This window comes from Phyllobates terribilis, unplaced genomic scaffold, assembly GCF_046119375.1.
Source record: "Phyllobates terribilis strain yellow unplaced genomic scaffold, ASM4611937v1 Scaffold_5__5_contigs__length_657084704, whole genome shotgun sequence".
Lineage (NCBI taxonomy): Eukaryota > Metazoa > Chordata > Amphibia > Anura > Dendrobatidae > Phyllobates > Phyllobates terribilis.
Genome location: NW_027362765.1, coordinates 229,026,665 through 229,048,305, shown reverse-complemented (window position 1 = coordinate 229,048,305; position 21,641 = coordinate 229,026,665). Strand labels below are relative to the sequence as shown.

The window sequence follows — 21,641 nt, the reverse complement described above, 5'->3', positions numbered from 1 at the left end:
TAGTGGGAGGCATTTTTGATGAATTTATATTAGGAAACCAATTTTATTAAGGATGCGGTTGAAGTAAAAAGGCATACCCAAAATCTGGCACAAAATGATCCAAGCTTTAATGGTTTTTATTTTAATTGCAATTATATTTGACATATCTTTGTATCTCATGAATGATATAACATTAATATATGTAACATCAAACAAATATAACACAGTTTAACTTGTTTTATCAAGCACATTGTATTTAATACCCATATTCCCCAGAAAATATCCCAGAGCATTCACTGAATGTATCCACAGGGCCCCATTTATTGACATATGCATGGTGATACCCTTTTTTCTGTATAGAATAGCGTAGTCTGTACTGTATACACTTCTTTATTACAATTAGACCCTATGCAGTGAAAAAATGGCAGCCTTTGGGAACTTTCTTCACCTTAACACAACAGGACATACAAAACATAGACTTTAATGAGTCTAATGGGTCTAATGCAAATTCAGCTCGGTTATATCACTAAACACTTATTGCTACAGCTGCTAATAGCTGGTTCATTCTAACCGCATAGATACAAAATAATTACATAAAGTCTTCATAAGCTTCATCCTCCTCATATTCTTCACCCTCCTCATATTCTTCACCCTCCTCATCTGCGGTACGTTCCTCATGGACTTCCATTCCCTCATGGGCTTCACGATTCTCGTGGACTTCACCTTCACCAACAACTTTTATTTTCTGAAATCCCTTAATAGTCGCAAAATGTTTGGAAGTAAAATCTACTGTGAGCTGTCTGCTTCCACTTTGATATGGTGTCATTTCCACCGTTATTCTGCCTGATTCTTTAGGCTTCAACTTTGGCACCCTGTAATAAAGAATAGGGGGTTGATATCGATATCAGCATGGCACCTAGTTTGTGATGCATCAAAAATAGGACGTTTAAAGGGATTTTCTGGTTTCAACATGAACCCTGCAATGCTTCATTTCTCCTGTAGAGGTTCTGCAAGAAAACTGAACACTTGCTGCAGAATTCTCTAACAGATTACAAATAATTATTGGGGTCCCTGCACCTTGGGATCAATTTATCATTATGGGACCCTAATAATTCAAATACATTTTCCAAAACAGATATTAATAAATGTTTGCTTTGGCAACCTCTGATGTTCTTTCAATACAATACTATTGGCATCTCAAACTCAGCAACTGAGTACACGGGTGCAGAATTAATTCCTGCTATAGTATGTAACCACCTTTGATTTGTGTGATCTATCAGAGATTGTAATATTTAATTGTGGGCCATTAAGCCTTGAGTACAATTGTCATTTTGTTTATTGCCCCTCACACCGTCACAATTAAGTCAGATTCAGGAATACGTTGTATGCTGTAGGTCGTTTTTCTTTGCACTGTAAAAAATGGATTCTGTTATGTTTCCACTGAAAAATCCACATCTGAAAAAAACTTCTAAATGACGTGCTTTTTAAGAGCAGATTGATTTTGATGATTGTTTTTTTATGTGGTTTTTGCTGCATTTTTTCAGCATGTTTTTTGATACACTTTATTTATAATATGGATGTAGCAAACACCTTGCCAAAAAAAGTACCAAAAATCACAAAAAAACACAGCAAAAAAACGTCATTATGCCATGATTTGTACATAGAAAATGCATCAAAGAATTGACATGACGCTATTTCTTAGGCTTTGTTCACACATATTGTTTTATCTGAATTTTTTTCTTTCTGGAAAACACGCATTTAAAAACTGCTAATAAAAGATACATGGTTTTTGACATGGTTTTGTTAGAATACAAGTTTTTTATGCTGTACTGATGAGGTTTCTGGTGCTTTTTGTAAGTGTTTTTATGCACTTTTTATAATATTAGGTATACCACATAATGTGTTTTTGGTGCATTTTTGCTATAAACACCTTGCTAAAAATGCACTAAAAACAGTGGCAAAAATGTGCATTATGCTGATTTACACATTGAAAGCCTTCCAAGAAACTTACATGATGTTATTTTTATCGGGTGTTAAAGAAACAACACACAGAATGTTCTCATTCAAATGAATGAAATGTTTGTTGCATGCAGATGTGAAGCGTTTCTTGTGGATTTCGGTGTGGTCACATGACTTGAAGAAGGCATCATCAGAAAAATATCCAATGATGCATTCTTCTAGTTACCTGACCACTGCAGCCAATCACAGGCTGCAGTAGTCATGTGACTTCCAAACAGATCTGATATCACTTCTGGAGACCTCCAGGATGACCTGCTCTGGATTTCTATGGGCACTGGAAAGAACGTATGCCTCCGTTTATTACTTGGGCTCACACAAATGCTGCTCCAAGTAAAATCTATGGAACTGATGGAAAAAGTCAAGTACAGATTCCGGCTAACTTTGTCGGTCCGAAACACAATGAATGGATTTGCTGCGAGGGTATGCGACCACCACTTAATTTAAATGGGGGACACACGACAGTGATCAGTTTGCCTTCCCACAATCAGAAACGCATCACCTGTCCTTTGCATATATAATAAGTAGTAAGTAGCATTTGTTGGACTACCCCTTTAAGTGGAAAGAGGCCTGTATACCAATTAGCAATTCTTATACAGTTTATAATTTAAAGGGCTTGTACAGTGAGCAATAATACAGACCAGTCTAGATGATCACCAGTGAGTTTGCTTCCCCATAGTTAAGGCAAAGAAATTTATCAGTGTAATTTTTGCCTCTACATAACAAACACAGTGATCGCATAAGCAACTATCCCATGCCAGGACCATGCTAACATCTCTCCATGTCTCAGCTTCCTAAGCTTATGTATGCCATAAAGGAGCATGGAAAATCCGGGATAAGTTCATTCATGTAAATTTCCACATCTTATTTCCATCTTCACATCTTAGAATTGTCTGATAGTGCTTGTAAAAATAAGAACTTTTGCATGCACATTCGAGCAATTCCAGGCAGCTTCAGAGCAGCGCTTACAAGCTGAATAGAAAAGTGCTTGTAATTGCTTTACACGTTTAGCAATTTGTCTCCTAGGCGATTAGTTGCAAATAAAAAAAAAGTGTTAATATCTCAAGAACAGATGAACATTTTAATAAACAGTAAATTGCGAAAGTGCTTGATTTTTTTTGTTTTTTTTTAACCACTATGCAACAAAACTCATATAACCCTTTAAGTAATGACTTACTTTCGCCACATCTTTTTTTTGACCAATCCACTGCCTCCAAAGACTAAGATCCCGTCGTTCAGCGCAGTGGATAAAGGGTTTGTATATGTAACCTCCACATCCACAGGCTTATTTACAAATGCCTGGCTGTAGATCTGTGAAAGACAATTTTATAGTAGATAAATCAATGTCAGAATTTCACCGAAGAGTCGTTACCGTTATTAGTTTTTGGTTTTGCCAGTCTATGCATAAGTGCTGTACATATGTACATGGCACCAAACTACATGGAAACTAGTGATTTTAGATAAAATAGCATGGCTGACGCCAACCAAATAATATATGGGAAAAAAGTTTTTTTATTTTTTTGTTTTGCAAGGTTTCATAGAGAAATTGCACATTGAAATTACAATCCCATATACAATTTGTAATCCAGGCCATAAATAAGGCTCAGTGGAACAGATTTATCAGTGACGTCACATTAAAGAGTTGAGCGCTTGGGATTGCATTAAAGGGAATTTATCACTAGGATTTTGCAATGTAATGTGAAAGCAGTATAATGCAGGCACCGAGACCCTGATTCCAGCGATGGGTCACTTAATGGCCTGCTTGCTGTACTTTTGTTGAAATCACAGTTTTATCAGCAGGAAATTATCATTAGAGAACTAGTAAACCTGCTGTCAGGTAGTCTTCCATATTCATGAGCTCTGTATAACTCCGACCTCTTGGCAGCATTTTGTGTACACTCTGCATAGGCAGAAAACTGCCAATCACTGGTGTAGGTGGGGTTATACAGAGCTCAACATTCAGGGAACTGGTAGATCTGAAGCAGATTAAACAGGGATTTTAACAAAATGACAGCAAGCTGCTCAGTAAGTGATACTTCGCTGGAATTAGGGTCTCTGTCTCTACAACATGCTGCTCTCAAATGGGGTAGCAAAAACCTGGTGACAAATTCACTTTAAACAGGAAAAACATAGCAGTGTGCTAGTACAAGAATTGCGTCTATTCTTCATGTGCTGTCTGTGGTATTGCAATGAATGGGGATAAGTTGGAATGCCACATACATCCTGTAATCAAGAGTGGAGCTGTTTTGCTACAAAGCATGTTTCCCCAATCTAATATGACTCCTGTAAGGTTTTTTTTTATGCAAGCAATTCAAGTAAAGTTCCCATCATAACTACTTTTACTATCAATGAGTACATGATTCTGGATTTCTTATTTTACCTGTATGTCTAAAGGAGGGCCCTCAATAACAACGACTTTTCGAACAAGCATTTTCTTTTTGTTTTTCAATTCACACAGTGCCACAACTTCCATAAGATTATGGTTTGTTAATTCTTGTTCATAATCTGAGGCAGGTATCCTTAAAGCAAGGCTTTTCTCTGTAATAAAGAGGTAAGCTACGGTTATAATGTTATACAGTAGCTGAACATGGATGCAATACTACTCATAACCACAAGGGGGCAATGTATAAGAGTACAATGTAACTTAATTATGTCATCTGATTACCGTTTTATTGACATTGACGCATTATAGTTTCAATGTATATGAATGGAGCAGGTGTATCACTACCGTCAGTGGGGCGGACTGTCACTATATCTATTTTTTTTTTCATTATTGGTACAATGTGGGAGCAGAGATTAGTTGCACTAAGGAGTCCAGTTGGGAATGAAGGCAGCATTGGAAGGTGAGCAGCAAGGGATTAGTAGGATTTATATTACTTATTTTATAGTATTTTCTAAAATAGATTTTAATGCATAGAAGTGATTGAAAAGTGCTGCTCCATGTAATCATGAAATCAGTTGCAGATTTTAACTTTCAGCAAAATCATTTTGCACTCAAGACATTGTGGGAGAATAACTCGGGACAGCCGTTATCTACTGAGGCATAACTATAATAGGTGCTGGGGTGGTAGCCGCAGGGACAAACTATTTGCCGCTTAAGCGCCGTGGCATGTTTTGGCCACGACCTGTTCACCTCCCAATCCACGCCCATTTACCATATAAAAATACATTGCTATACACAATGTATTTCTATGGAGATGTATACTCTACGTCTGGAGTCATTGACTGTATTGTAGAGTCAAGATAACTAAATCCTCCTATGTTTACTGTTGAGAGCTGCAGCTCAGTGATTAGAGCTGCAGCCTCTGGACACTGAGTTCCCAGTTTGAGTCCCAGGCAGATGGGGTCACAGGAGAAAGAAGAGGTGAGTAAAATAATTTAATTTATTCACTGACCAGTGAGCGGCTTCGACAACTGGATGAGGTTTGTATATATTGTATATTGAGTAAAGTAATGTGTGGGCAGTGGCCATGCCAAAATGGTTCTGGGCTGAAAGCCAAGTGTAAGTAAAATCATGCATTACCTTTCTTGGATGGCACATTAAGAGTTGCATTATCAGAATATACTTCAGAAACTGGTCTGCCGGTGTATTCAATGGTAGAGGAGCTTAACTTTACTTTAAGGGGTTGACTTTGCTTGCTGGTGTTCTTTAGATGCAGCGTCAGTTGTATGTCATCTCCAAACCGCGTGGATGAATTCAGCTCAAATGTTCCTTGAATGTCGAATTCTTCCTTCACTTCATCTGGATCATCAAATCCAGGTCTCTTTTTGCGACGTTTCTTTCCAATGCCTCGCTTCTCGGGGCTGTCCTTGTTAAGGATGCCCATCTTTATTAACTTTTTGCGAGCTTTTAAGTAAATGGTTCTTTCTTTTTCAGACTCTGAAAGACACAGTGGCACAGTAACATTATAAGATATAGATTATCACAGTTCAGATTATGTATTTACGTTTTTGTGAACACATAATTATTACTGAGTTTATTTAAAGGGGTATTCACCACTTATTATGACTCGCGTCCTGGGCCGCGGGGCACCCGGAACCGGGCAGTAGGGAGACGATGGGGGTAGTAGTGGCAACCCGGTCCCGTGGCTCAGGGGGGTCAGACCAGTGGTAGTCCCTTTATACGTTTTAAGTGATGTCCGACTACGCCACCCGTGGATTGCGGTTATTATGAACCGCCGCTGCAGGGCAGGCCGCTGGGGCTGGTGATGTAGGCAGCTGGGATGGTGTGACTCCCCACGGGAAGAGTGCGGCCCCAGGGCAGTGTAGTAGATGGTGGGAGTGAAGGTGGTGAGAGTCCCAGTACCGGTAATGCTGGAGGCGCGAAGGAGCACACAGACAACAAGTTACAGTCCAGGGTCTTTACTCACAGTTCATTTGTTCCGGGTCACTTCTGTCAGCAGTGACCACCCAAGCCGCACAGTGTCCACCAGGTGAGGGGCTCGGTCAACTCCCAGGCGATTCAGGAGCATGGCACAGGACCCCCTTTTATCCTTTCTCTGGCCTGCCTCACCAGTGACCCACTTTTGTCCAGCTGCCGCGAACTTGTGCGGGTAAACGTGGATCCCATTCCCCGCTGTTCTATATGGTGCCTTCCTAGCAGGTTTGATGAGGTGTCGCACCAATAAATGATCACGACCTCCGGTCTTTGGCTGAGGGTTGTTTCTCCTCCACCAACTTGGGATCCGGTACCCTTAATCTGCCTGACCCTTCACCCTGTATTCTCGTGGGTTCTTAGGGTCCCTTCTGCCTTCTTGTTCCTGAGCCCTTCTGTTCCTCTTCCTCACTTTCTCTGCTGTTCCTTGCTGTTTCTGTTCCTTTCTGTTTCTCCTTCTTCTCCTTCCTCGTGGAGCTGGGCTGAGAAGTAATCCCAGCTCCCCTTCACCTCCTCTCTCTCTCTCCACTCCACTCTCCTCCTCGGCCTCTCACTAGGCCCACTCCTGAGCAGAGCTCCTACAGAGCCTCTACTCCCTGTCTTCTCCTCTCTCTGCACAGGCTGTCTTAAGATGGTGCCCACCTTTTATACCTCCCTCTAGCCATGAGCCCAGGTGACCAGCAACCAATGGGCTCCTACCTACGCTCAGGAACCAACCCCTATCTGCTCCTACATCACTGGGTATTCCTCCCCCCCTCCCCACTCCAGCCAGGGACATGGTCTGTCGTACCTGCATTTCTGTCTAGTGGGAGCACCGTTGAGCTGTCCCTCGGAAATGGGGTGAGTGTGGTGTATGCAGCTAACTGAGCCCTGGTCCATACTCCATCCTTACCTGGGAGTGGAATACCACACCTCTGGCAGAGGTGCAATACCCCTGTAGCGGCCGAACCCTCGGGGCACTATAGATGCAGTTAGAGTTATTGGGGCAGTTATTTTGTTTTCTGATTGCCTTTTCCTAATAATATTGATACGCTGGAGGCATATGCTCACCGAGAACTGGAAGTGTATTTTATTCACAATGATATTGGGCGGATACCACAATACTCCTTACACATGAAATGTATAATGAAGTAATTACCAGTACAACAGGTCTAACAACCTAACTACATAGGGTTAAGTGTACAAACATGATGGTATCTGTACAGCACTGTAGACTTTTATGACTCCATATAAGTAAGGACTGGCACACAGGGTGACAGGTGAATCTCACGCTAGGCCCCTGTGCAGGAAAGGACCCACCACTCTCCTACATGAATGTCAGTTGGCACAATAGACTTAAAGGGGCTGTCCGGTCTTCTGCTAAAAGTCTGCAGTCACCCTGTGTGACCTATATTCTGAGTGCTGTCATGATTCTCCATTATTGCTGCTGAGAGTAGGTGGTCAGGTGACTTCAAGATATGTTCAACCTTGCTCAATTCATTTGTGTTGAATGAGATGAAGCACATCTAATCAGAATGTGGCTGGAAATATGAAACCCCAGACAACCCCATTAATTTGCTATGTACAGATAAAGGCAGCATCTCATTATTCATTTAACCCCTTCACCCTCCAGCCTGTTTTCACCTCCACGACCTGGCCAATTTTTACAATTCTGACCAGTGTCACTTTATGAGATAATAACGCTGGAACGCTTTAACAGATCCCAATGATTCTGAGATTGTTTTTTCATGACCCATTGTATTTTATGGCAGTGGTTATTTAGGTTAATATTTTTTGTGTTTATTTTGAAAATATCAGAATTTTGGTGAAAAGCTTGAAAATTTCCCAATTTTCAAACTTTTCATTTTTATGCCCTTAAACCAGATAGTTATATCACACAAAATAGATAATAAATAACATGTTTCCACATAAAAGTTTGTCAGCAATTTCTAATTTTTCCAACAAAATTTACAAAACCATTTTTTTAGTGACCACATCGTATTTTTATTGACTTTGAGTGGCAGAAAATGTGACAGAAAATACCCAAAAGTGACACCATTTTAAAAACTGCTCCCCTCACAGGGCTCAAAACCACATTCAAGAAGTTTACTAACCCTTCAGGTGCTTCACAGGGATTAATGTAATGTGGAAGGAAAAAATGCTTTAGCAGTCAAAAGTGGACCATACAATTTGTTGGCCAATTTCTCCTGAGTACGCCGATACCCCATATGTGGTGGAAAACTACATTTTGAGCTTCATGGTAGGGTTTGGAAGGGAAGGAGAACCATTTGACTTTTGGAATGCAAAATTGGCTGGAACAGATATCAGACACCATGTTGTGTTTGCAGAGCCCCAGATGTGCCTAAACAGTGGAAAGCCTTACAAGTGACCCCATTTTGGAAACTACACTCCTCAAGGAATTTATTTAGTGGTGTGGTGAGCATCTTGAACCCACAGGTGCTTCACAGAATTTTATGACGTTGAGCCGTGAAAATAAAAAATTAAATTTTTCCAACAAAAATATTGTATTAGCCCAAAATTTTGCATTTTCACAAGGGTAGCAGTCGAAATGGACCATAGAATTTGTTGTGAAATTTCTCCTGAGTACGCCAATACCCCACATGTGGTGGAAAACTATTGTTTGGGCACACGGCAGGGTTCGGATGGGAAGGCACGCCATTTGACTTTTGGAGTGAAAAATTGACTGGAATAGATAGTGGACAGCATGTTGCGTTTGCCGAGCCCCTGATGTGCCTAAACAGTGGTTCCCACTGTTTAGGCACATCAGTGACCCCATTTTGGAATCTAGACCTCTCAGGGAACTTATCTAGATGTGTGGTGAGCACCTTGAACCCCCAGGTGCTTCACAGAAGTTTATAACATTAAGCCGTAAAAATAAAATGTTCACACTTTTTAGGCTATAAAAAGCTAGGTCACTTGGATCAACCACACCCTAAAGAAGAGGAAGGACCAAGCTCCTTCAAAATGCGTTGGTGTTTTTTGGCCACATAGGGACTCCATAGCCTGCATCCGTGATGTCACCCACCTTCTCAACATGCCCCTTCTACACGTGCTTTGGCTTTAGAGATGCTACCTGCTGGAGTGCTCTTTATACCGCCAGCACAGGACTAAGCATCAATGGAGGGACGCTCCCACAACAGACTCATTCCATACAGGTAGTCTATTCATACACCAGCACATGGACTATGATACGTTTCATTTACGGGGATTATTACTAATAATTTATCCCATGCTCCACGCTGAACACTTACAACAGAGTTTCCAACTAAATATCTGAAACACGTGATTCAGATGAAACCCCAGACAGATCCATTCAATAATGAGGCTGGCAGAGTTACTCCGGACTCCATTTGGCCCCTGTTTAGTGGTGTCCGGCTTTTCAGAGGTGCACAAAACTGTGGCTGACCACGCTTTTGTGTACGCCTAAAAAGACATCTAAAAAGTTGGACACTGCCAGATCATAGGCTAGGTGGCATCTAAAGTGTTTCTGTCTGCCTATTCCATTGGGGCTCCGTCTGAATCATGTATTACTGCGATCTTTAGGGGGCAGAATAAGCAAATCAAGTGATCTATTTCAAGTGTTTATTTCTGTTAATGTTGATGATTATGGCTTACAGCCAATGAAAACACAAACGTCATTATCTCAGTAAATTAGAATACTTTATAAAAACGGCTTGAAAAATGTGTTTAAAATCCAAAATGTTGGCCTACTGAAATGTATGTTCAGTAAATGCACTCAATACTTGGTCGGGGCTCCTTTTGCATCAATTACTGCATCAATGCGGCGTGGCATGGAGGCGATCAGCCTGTGGCACTGCTAAGGTGTTATGGAAGCCCAGGTTGCTTTGATAGCAGCCTTCAGCTCGTCTGCATTGTTGGGTCTGGTGTCTCTCATCTTCCTCTTGACAATACCATATAGATTCTCTATGGGGTTAAGGTCAGGTGAGTTTGCTGGCCAATCAAACATAGTGATACTGTTATTTTTAAACCAGGTATTGGTACTTTTGGCAGTGTGGACAGGTCCTGCTGGAGAATGAAATTTCCATCTCCAAAAAGCTTGTCGGCAGAGGGAAGCATGAAGTGCTCTAAAATTTCCTGGTAGATGGCTGCACTGGCTTTGATCTTGATAAAACACAGTGGACCTACACCAGCAGATGACATGGCTCCCCAAACCATCACTGATTGTGGAAACTTCACACTAGACCTCAAGCAGATAGTGTGCTTCTCCACTCTTCCTCCAGACTCTGGGACCTTGATTTCCAAATTAAAATTGGACCTCTGGGACCTTGTGGAGTGTGTCAATGACTGCCTTCTGGACATCTGTCAAATCAGCAGTCTTCCCCATGATTGTGGAGCCTACTGAAACAGCCTAAGGGACCTTTTTAAACGCTTAAGAAGCCTTTGCAGGTGTTTTTTGTTAATTATTTTAATTTACTGAGATGATGACTTTTGTGTTTTCATTGGCTGTAAGCCATAATCATCAACATTAACAGAAATAAACACTTGAAATAGATCACTCTATTTGTAATGACTCTATATAATATATGAGTTTCACTTTTTGTATTGAAGAACTGAAATAAATTAACTTTTTGATGATATTCTAATTTAGTGAGATGCACCTGTAAGTGATTAGATGACTTTATTCTTCGGGTTGGTGCGATTACAGTGATACCAGATTTATATAGTTTTTATAATGTTTGGTAGTTTTTATGTTTGGCAGCTGTCACACACTAAGAAACGCAATATTTACAAAAACAAGTTTTTGCATTGCCATATTTTGAGAGCTATAATTTTTCTTTATTCATAGAGTCAAGTGACGGCTTGTTTTTTGTGGGATTAGATGACGATTTTATTGGTGCCATTTTCAAGCACACATTTTTTATCGCTTTCTATTCTGATTTTTGGGAGGGAGAATAAACAAAAACCAGCAATTCAGGAATTGTTTATTGTTTTTTATGCTGTTCTGTGTGTGCTAATATTGATAAGACAACTTTATTCTTTGGGTCAGTACGATTACAGTGATACCACATTTATGTATTTTTTTTAAGTTTTGATGGCTTTGCACAATAAAAATTATTTTTTAGAAAAATTATTATTTTTGCATTGATATGTTCTGAGAATTCCTCCCTCCAGAGCAATGATAGCAGATAATTAGTAGGTGTCCTATAAATTAAGAAGGCAATGGGAACACATTTGAGACCCCAAACGATACCTACCATGCACAGAGATAGGTGTCAGAAGAACCGTTGAAGAATCGATGTGGAGTCGCAGCCCAGAGAACTCTACTACAATCTGCAATCCACCACGCAGTCAGGAACAAAGGACGGAAGTGCTACTATGTTGCCTTCTGTTTAAGGCAAAGCCGCCCAATCAGAACGCAGTAGCGACCACCAATCGAAGCTGAGGGGTGCAGAAAAGGCAACACAAGTGCACGTCTATGTGTCTCAGTTCTGAGTCGCTTACTAGGTCGTTGGTAAGGTGTCAAACGCACCGATGCATGCTACCTAGCGGGATTTCAATGATCAAAAAAGGTCCAGACCTTTCCGACACGACCAGCGATCTCACAGCAGGGGCCTGGTCGCTGCTAAGTGTCAAACGTAGCGAGATTGCTACTGAGGTCGCTGTTGCGTCACAGAACTTGTGACTCAGCAGCGATCTCGCTAGCGATCTCGCTTAGTGTGACGGGGGCTTTAACCGACAATCAACAAGAATCAACGTACAATTGTCATTCCAAGACGTATTAAGATTATATGTTGAATGATTTGTACTGTTTATAGCATTATTAATAGTAATTAGTGTAAAGCAGAACAAACCTTCTGGATATTTATAGCTGTTCGTTATATCTACCCGTTCATCGCTCCCCACAGCTTTGGTGCTGATATACTTCCCAACAGTATCACTGTCGGTGTATACTTTCTCCTTGAGATCCTTCTCATAGTACACCCATGTGATACGGTCAGCATTAACTTCTGAGAAAACAAACGGTCCGTCATAATCAAGGTCAATGTCTCCTTCTTTAATGGCATGGACTGAGGTTGGGCCGAGGCAGTGAATTCCTGTAGAAAACAATGAAATTAAATAGTCTGTCAGAGCAAAATTACATTATAAAGTAAGCCCATGTAGGCCAGCTTGCCCTAATAGAAATTATACCTTTTGGCTTCTAAATCTGTAGCTAGATTTCAAGAAAATCTTTTTAAAACTATTATGCAAATTAGTTGCTCAGTGCACCATGAGCAGACCCCCTACTTCCTTCCCCACCTATTGACCGGGAAGGCTTCACTTGGGCCAGCGCATTTCATCACAGTATTGGTGCATGCACCTACCAGTATATTTGGTCAGTGTTTGGTATTTTTTCTCAGGAGTGGGAGCCAAAACCAGGAGTGGGTGATAAATGCAGAATTGGTGACTTGTTTCTATTATATCTTTTCTCTGATTGTTCCTCACCTGGTTTTGGCTCCCACACCTGAGAAAAAATACTGACCAAATACTGCCCAAATACTGATAATGGGGCCGTGGCCTTAGTAATTTCCCTAGTCTGCCCATGCTGATACCCTGGCGCTGTGTTCTTGTGCTAGCTTTCAGTCAAGATAGATTGGCCAAAGTGAAGTCAGTATGAGGCGGGGGTCAGATGACCAAGTGAAACATTGTTTCAGGAGTTGGAGACTGCAACTAGGCTAACAGCTAGACACAATACTCAAGCAATGAGTGAGAGATTCATGCGGCTTTAAGTATCTACCATCTTAGTAAAGGGCAATTGCAGAACACAACAGCAGCCTCCAGTGGTAAGGAGTGGGCTTGCAGCACAATTATTAAGGTGAACAATAGCAGCCACTAGTGGTCAAACTGTAGGAGGACAACAGGAATTCTGACAAAGGGGGAATAGGCTTGGTGTTCAAGGTGTAAGTGGAGTAGGTGGTAATGTTAATGAAAGCTCTACTGAACAAACACTGTGTCGTCCTATCCAAAGACAACTGATAACTTCTGTTACTGGACGGGCTACTCTACTCCCTTTCTTTGACAGCCACACAGCGGTACGACTTGTAGATGAGGGGCAGAAAGAGCATGTGCTCCAGTGGATGGCAAGCGCTGCATCAAGTGGCCTCTCCTCCTCTTCCTCCACCTTAACATCACACACAGTACAGTCCTCAGAGGTGGCACCCCAATTACTCTTGTTTCCCCCGTGTCACAACTCTCCAACTGCCCAACTAATTGTGGGGAACCACAGATGGGCGAGTCTGCATAGCTGTTCACACATTCTATTCTGGGGCATCAAAGGTCTAATCCAAAGATTCACAGACTGAAGGGGAAGAAAGCATCTGCACTGATGCCCAAATGTTTTTTCAGCTGCATCCAGGGCTGGACGAAGTATGGTCTGAACAAAATCCAGATACTCATCATCAGATTTAAATCCCGGGGATGGAGGTGATCCTGATGAGACTTAGGTACCCGAGGCACACGCGGACTGTATTGTGCTGTCAGGGCAGGAACAGGAGGAGAGTGTCTCTCAGAGCGAGGAGTGAGAGAACAGAAAGGATGATGATGAGATTGTAGATCCCACTTGGTGTGAACCCAGAGGCAGGTAGTTGAGTAGCTCAGCATAGGAGGTGGAGGAGGAGGAAGACGAGGAGGTTATGTTGCGGCTTCCCGCACAAACACGGAGTATTGCGACCGTGACAAGTACTGCATCCTCTGCCACAACTCTGGCTGTGACCAGCAGCAGTTGCGGGTCTGCAGTTCACAGAAGTAGCAAGAGTTGCCTAGCCAGAGCCTTTTTTGAGACCACAAAGAATGACCCAACTCACATTATCTGCCAACTTTGTAGAAAACGACTCAGTAGAGGCAAAGATTCCAATAATTTGGCTACTACATGCATGAACCGGCACATGTGTAGCACCCTGAGGATTCGGCTGCTACAGGGGTATTGCACCTCAACCCAGAGGTGTGATATTCCACTCCCGGGTAAGGATGGAGTGTGGATCTGAGCTCGGTAGGCTGCATGCACTACACACATCCCATTTCCGAGGAGCAGACCGACGGTACTCCCACTTAGAAATGTGCAGGTACGACCGAGTCTGTTCCTGGCTGGAGTGGGAGGGGGGTGGTACATCCCAAGTAGTGTAGGGGCAGATAGGGGGAGCAGCCTGGGTAAAGTTAGGAGCTCATTGGGTGCTGGTCACCTGAGCTCACACATAGAGGGTGTATATAAGGTGGGCACCAACTAAGAACAGGGTCAGATGCAGAGAACAAGTCAGGAGCAGAGGAGAAGGAAAGACCCAGAGTGAGAGAGGAGAGAGAGAGACCCAGAGGCACAGAAGAACAGGACTCTAAGATCCCAAATTAAAACCCCGGGTGAAGAGTCGGCATCAGGGTACCGGAACCCAAGCTGGTGGGGGTAAAAACATTCCCCAGCCAGAGACCGGAGACCGTGGGCAGCGTTTGCCACGGTCACCCACTACATCCACCCCGAAGGCACACCACATGAAGGGTCAGGGAACCCAAGGCCAAGGGTGTCCCAACAGAAGGCCCGAGGGAGCTGGACCTAGGTGGATCACTGGTGGGGACGGCCAGAGAACGGGACAGAAGGAGAGCTCAGGGCCACGCTCCGGACTTGTTTGGGGGTTGGCCGGATCCAGGACCTGGTGGACGCAGCACGGCTCGGGTGGTCACTCGGAGCTGGAGTGACCAGTACAACATCTGCAGTAAGTAAACACCCTTAACTGCATAACCCGACTCTGTCTTCACTGCCGTCTGCACTGCACCACCACAACCCCCATCCTCTGCACCTGTCCCCCCTGAGGCTATACCCCTCCCGTTGGGGGTTATCATCACAAGCTGCACCTGCACCATCAGCCTCAGCGGACCCTGCTGCAGCGGCGGCCACAGTGACCGCATCACAACGGGTGGCGTAGTCGACACAAAAGAACTCTTAATAACATCTGTAGGACTGCCACATAACACTGAGCTTGACGCCCTGGGCACGGGGCCGGGTCACAGCCGCTCGGAGACTACAACCCCCCATCTGATCCGGTGCCGGGTATTCCCCTCAAAAAGGAATATGTCCCAGGGGGCGCGTCAACTTTGGCGTAGTCGGCAGGATTACGTGCCCGCAACACCCGGGTACTGCGTGCCTGAAGAAAAGAACAAGTTTACCTCAAAAAGAAGTCTCCTGCCGGTTCCGGAGGGTCCCCGCCATCGGACCCCATCACCAGTCGATTCCAGCCGGTTGTCCGCCATTAACCGCGCTTTCCCGCCATCTGCAGAGTTTCCCGCCACTGGGCGACGCTTCCCGCCAAATCCGAAGATTTCCCGCCTTGGAAGAGCAGCGGACGCCATTATGGGCGTGCCAAAGGAGGGCAAGAGGCCGCCTCCCATCGTGGGCCGGGACAGAAAATGGCGCCAAAAGTGGAAACCGCCCCCACCAACAGAGACTGTGATGCTGGAGGTGTCTGTCAGCGTGAAAGAACTACCCCTGGAGCTGACAGTCACCGAGTTGCCCCGGGACCGCCCTCGAAGTGGGAGGAGACGAAAGGAGAGAACAAAGATGGGTGCCGCCTGGAGCAGTCTAGAGCGAGCGCACCCGGAGGCAGGAAGCCTGGAGAGGAGCAGCAAAGAAGCTCACCCGGAGATGTCCAGAGAGCAGAGCAGCACCGGCCCGCTGGCCAGGAGCCTGCTGGAAGAAGAGCAGAGCAGCACCGACCCGTTGGTCAGGAGCCTGCTGGAAACCGCGACCCCACTAGGCCTAGTGGAGGTCCTTGCACAGCTCCCCCGAGACCGGGAGTGTGCACAAACTGCCCTGGAGGGCCTCGCACGGAGGATGGCCCGGGTACAGCGAGAGATATTGGCGGAATGGAGCCGGGAGATGGCCCAGCAAGCTGAAACCAAGACCCGGAGCACGCCAGCCAAGATGAGGAAACAGACTGCCTCTGAGGATGGCGCGGGAGGACCAAAGGCCGGAGACGGCGCCGAGAAGGGAGCCGAACGCATGGAGGCAGGTAAAGGGGACGTCTACACCCCAAGCCGGGACACCGCTTACCTGCCCCAGCTCCCCGTCGCAGAGCCCGAAAGTCCCCCTGCTGTGCCCGAAAACGCCATGTCACCGACGCAGACTAGGCCCCAACCGGAAGCCGCCGCCGCGACCCCTGTGACGTCACACGCCTCGACCCCGAGCGTGACCAAGCAGGAAGTACCACCAGCTTGGTCGCAAGGCCTAGTACCCCCGGGCGCCGCAATACCAACAGCGCCCCCTACCTCCGCGGAGCCTCCGGCCTGGCCGCAAGGCCAGGTAGCCCAGTGCGCCGCCGTATTAACGGTGCCCTTCACCTTCCAGGTGCCCCAGACCTGGCCGCAAGGCCTGGGCAACCCGGGCGCCACCACCACCGCGCCCATAAAACCTAAAGTGCCGCATCTGGGAGAAGATCTGTTCGCCCAACACACATGGCCGGACGGGCAGCCCTTTGTCTGGCCCAGGGAGTACTACGAACAAGAGCTCCAAAAGAGGGCAAGGCCCATGTGTGAACCCCTGATCCCGGCTCCAAAGCCCGTTAAGAGGATCTCGCCCCCGCTAGCAGAAGCGCAGTTTGAGTGGGACCCCACCGGAGAAGATCTCATGGGGTTCACTCAAGAGACTCGGGCAGCCGCAGCGGAGCGTGCAGAGTGCTGCCGCCAGCAGCTCGAGGTCTTTGAGAGGGAGCGGAGAGAGAGGCGGGTCCGGGAACAACAAGCCCAGATAAGGAGCGCGGAGCAGAAGAGCCGGGCCAGGAGAGACCCCCGTGCAGCGCATTGTCCCCGCACCATCGGGACAGTGATCAAGTTCAACCAGCAGCATGGGTGGGGCTTCATCAGAGACCACAACACCCCCGGCGACGTTTTTGTAACGCGCAGAGACGTTGAGTCCCATCTGCCGGAGGGGCACAGAGGTCGTGACCTTTATATCGGGGACGAGGTCACCTTTACCCGGCACAAGTGTGCCAAAGGACCTTACGCCCTCCACGTACACCGCCTGACGGAGGAGGAGTTGCGGTGCGAGGAGGAGGAGCAAGAGGACCCGGACGGGTCTGAAGTTACCACCAGTTATAAGCAAAGAGCAGGAGGAAGACGCCGTTGAGTGCGGCAGAGCAGGTGCTGTAAATAAGTTACCCAATCGGGGTATAAAGAAACTGAAACTGTTGCTACATATAAATAGTCCCCGTTGGGACCAGCTGAGTGAACTGTTTACCCGTTTACCCTTAACCCCACAGGCTGAGGACTGTGAGCAGCCATTCCCTTTCCCTCCTTACCTGGCCGAGGACTGAGAGCGGCCAACTTCCCCTGTATATAGTTGCGCGTCCTAAAGCGCCCCCTACCGGTTTTATAGAAAACCTGTTTTTCTAAGAGACTGTCGCACTTTTCCCGGACACGCGTTGCACAGTGTCCGGAGGAGGAGGAACCAGAAACAAGAGACGACGAGAATGTTATATGAAAAGTTTTATATATATATAATGTTTTATATGTTTTATATGTTTATAAAAATTTGTATGTTTTGGTGATGTTTTATGTCTTACAGCCCGAGGACGTGCTGTGATTTACCAGGGGGGAATGTAGCACCCTGAGGATTCGGCTGCTACAGGGGTATTGCACCTCAACCCAGAGGTGTGATATTCCACTCCCGGGTAAGGATGGAGTGTGGATCTGAGCTCGGTAGGCTGCATGCACTACACACATCCCATTTCCGAGGAGCAGACCGACGGTACTCCCACTTAGAAATGTGCAGGTACGACCGAGTCTGTTCCTGGCTGGAGTGGGAGGGGGGTGGTACATCCCAAGTAGTGTAGGGGCAGATAGGGGGAGCAGCCTGGGTAAAGTTAGGAGCTCATTGGGTGCTGGTCACCTGAGCTCACACATAGAGGGTGTATATAAGGTGGGCACCAACTAAGAACAGGGTCAGATGCAGAGAACAAGTCAGGAGCAGAGGAGAAGGAAAGACCCAGAGTGAGAGAGGAGAGAGAGAGACCCAGAGGCACAGAAGAACAGGACTCTAAGATCCCAAATTAAAACCCCGGGTGAAGAGTCGGCATCAGGGTACCGGAACCCAAGCTGGTGGGGGTAAAAACATTCCCCAGCCAGAGACCGGAGACCGTGGGCAGCGTTTGCCACGGTCACCCACTACATCCACCCCGAAGGCACACCACATGAAGGGTCAGGGAACCCAAGGCCAAGGGTGTCCCAACAGAAGGCCCGAGGGAGCTGGACCTAGGTGGATCACTGGTGGGGACGGCCAGAGAACGGGACAGAAGGAGAGCTCAGGGCCACGCTCCGGACTTGTTTGGGGGTTGGCCGGATCCAGGACCTGGTGGACGCAGCACGGCTCGGGTGGTCACTCGGAGCTGGAGTGACCAGTACAACATCTGCAGTAAGTAAACACCCTTAACTGCATAACCCGACTCTGTCTTCACTGCCGTCTGCACTGCACCACCACAACCCCCATCCTCTGCACCTGTCCCCCCTGAGGCTATACCCCTCCCGTTGGGGGTTATCATCACAAGCTGCACCTGCACCATCAGCCTCAGCGGACCCTGCTGCAGCGGCGGCCACAGTGACCGCATCACAACGGGTGGCGTAGTCGACACAAAAGAACTCTTAATAACATCTGTAGGACTGCCACATAACACTGAGCTTGACGCCCTGGGCACGGGACCGGGTCACAGCCGCTCGGAGACTACAACCCCCCATCTGATCCGGTGCCGGGTATTCCCCTCAAAAAGGAATATGTCCCAGGGGGCGCGTCAACTTTGGCGTAGTCGGCAGGATTACGTGCCCGCAACACCCGGGTACTGCGTGCCTGAAGAAAAGAACAAGTTTACCTCAAAAAGAAGTCTCCTGCCGGTTCCGGAGGGTCCCCGCCATCGGACCCCATCACCAGTCGATTCCAGCCGGTTGTCCGCCATTAACCGCGCTTTCCCGCCATCTGCAGAGTTTCCCGCCACTGGGCGACGCTTCCCGCCAAATCCGAAGATTTCCCGCCTTGGAAGAGCAGCGGACGCCATTATGGGCGTGCCAAAGGAGGGCAAGAGGCCGCCTCCCATCGTGGGCCGGGACAGAAAATGGCGCCAAAAGTGGAAACCGCCCCCACCAACAGAGACTGTGATGCTGGAGGTGTCTGTCAGCGTGAAAGAACTACCCCTGGAGCTGACAGTCACCGAGTTGCCCCGGGACCGCCCTCGAAGTGGGAGGAGACGAAAGGAGAGAACAAAGATGGGTGCCGCCTGGAGCAGTCTAGAGCGAGCGCACCCGGAGGCAGGAAGCCTGGAGAGGAGCAGCAAAGAAGCTCACCCGGAGATGTCCAGAGAGCAGAGCAGCACCGGCCCGCTGGCCAGGAGCCTGCTGGAAGAAGAGCAGAGCAGCACCGACCCGTTGGTCAGGAGCCTGCTGGAAACCGCGACCCCACTAGGCCTAGTGGAGGTCCTTGCACAGCTCCCCCGAGACCGGGAGTGTGCACAAACTGCCCTGGAGGGCCTCGCACGGAGGATGGCCCGGGTACAGCGAGAGATATTGGCGGAATGGAGCCGGGAGATGGCCCAGCAAGCTGAAACAAAGACCCGGAGCACGCCAGCCAAGATGAGGAAACAGACTGCCTCTGAGGATGGCGCGGGAGGACCAAAGGCCGGAGACGGCGCCGAGAAGGGAGCCGAACGCATGGAGGCAGGTAAAGGGGACGTCTACACCCCAAGCCGGGACACCGCTTACCTGCCCCAGCTCCCCGTCGCAGAGCCCGAAAGTCCCCCTGCTGTGCCCGAAAACGCCATGTCACCGACGCAGACTACGCCCCAACCGGAAGCCGCCGCCGCGACCCCTGTGACGTCACACGCCTCGACCCCGAGCGTGACCAAGCAGGAAGTACCACCAGCTTGGTCGCAAGGCCTAGTACCCCCGGGCGCCGCAATACCAACAGCGCCCCCTACCTCCGCGGAGCCTCCGGCCTGGCCGCAAGGCCAGGTAGCCCAGGGCGCCGCCGTATTAACGGTGCCCTTCACCTTCCAGGTGCCCCAGACCTGGCCGCAAGGCCTGGGCAACCCGGGCGCCACCACCACCGCGCCCATAAAACCTAAAGGGCCGCATCTGGGAGAAGATCTGTTCGCCCAACACACATGGCCGGACGGGCAGCCCTTTGTCTGGCCCAGGGAGTACTACGAACAAGAGCTCCAAAAGAGGGCAAGGCCCATGTGTGAACCCCTGATCCCGGCTCCAAAGCCCGTTAAGAGGATCTCGCCCCCGCTAGCAGAAGCGCAGTTTGAGTGGGACCCCACCGGAGAAGATCTCATGGGGTTCACTCAAGAGACTCGGGCAGCCGCAGCGGAGCGTGCAGAGTGCTGCCGCCAGCAGCTCGAGGTCTTTGAGAGGGAGCGGAGAGAGAGGCGGGTCCGGGAACAACAAGCCCAGATAAGGAGCGCGGAGCAGAAGAGCCGGGCCAGGAGAGACCCCCGTGCAGCGCATTGTCCCCGCACCATCGGGACAGTGATCAAGTTCAACCAGCAGCATGGGTGGGGCTTCATCAGAGACCACAACACCCCCGGCGACGTTTTTGTAACGCGCAGAGACGTTGAGTCCCATCTGCCGGAGGGGCACAGAGGTCGTGACCTTTATATCGGGGACGAGGTCACCTTTACCCGGCACAAGTGTGCCAAAGGACCTTACGCCCTCCACGTACACCGCCTGACGGAGGAGGAGTTGCGGTGCGAGGAGGAGGAGCAAGAGGACCCGGACGGGTCTGAAGTTACCACCAGTTATAAGCAAAGAGCAGGAGGAAGACGCCGTTGAGTGCGGCAGAGCAGGTGCTGTAAATAAGTTACCCAATCGGGGTATAAAGAAACTGAAACTGTTGCTACATATAAATAGTCCCCGTTGGGACCAGCTGAGTGAACTGTTTACCCGTTTACCCTTAACCCCACAGGCTGAGGACTGTGAGCAGCCATTCCCTTTCCCTCCTTACCTGGCCGAGGACTGAGAGCGGCCAACTTCCCCTGTATATAGTTGCGCGTCCTAAAGCGCCCCCTACCGGTTTTATAGAAAACCTGTTTTTCTAAGAGACTGTCGCACTTTTCCCGGACACGCGTTGCACAGTGTCCGGAGGAGGAGGAACCAGAAACAAGAGACGACGAGAATGTTATATGAAAAGTTTTATATATATATAATGTTTTATATGTTTTATATGTTTATAAAAATTTGTATGTTTTGGTGATGTTTTATGTCTTACAGCCCGAGGACGTGCTGTGATTTACCAGGGGGGAATGTAGCA

The 21,641-nt window shown here is 47.5% G+C and overlaps 1 protein-coding gene across 1 annotated transcript in view; it reads right to left on the bottom strand.

The window, feature by feature from the left end:
- Nucleotides 1-100: 100 nt before the first annotated feature.
- Nucleotides 101-21,641, bottom strand: part of LOC141272795 (protein-glutamine gamma-glutamyltransferase E-like) — a 41,505-nt gene continuing 19,964 nt past the window's right edge. The window contains exons 9-13 of the mRNA XM_073683863.1: nucleotides 12,184-12,426; nucleotides 5,519-5,875; nucleotides 4,376-4,533; nucleotides 3,173-3,306; nucleotides 101-851 (exon numbers count right to left, since the gene is read on the bottom strand). Of these exons, the coding sequence (XP_073539964.1) occupies nucleotides 569-851; nucleotides 3,173-3,306; nucleotides 4,376-4,533; nucleotides 5,519-5,875; nucleotides 12,184-12,426 (1,175 nt within the window). The 3' untranslated portion in view covers nucleotides 101-568. The remainder of the gene's footprint in view (nucleotides 852-3,172; nucleotides 3,307-4,375; nucleotides 4,534-5,518; nucleotides 5,876-12,183; nucleotides 12,427-21,641) is intronic.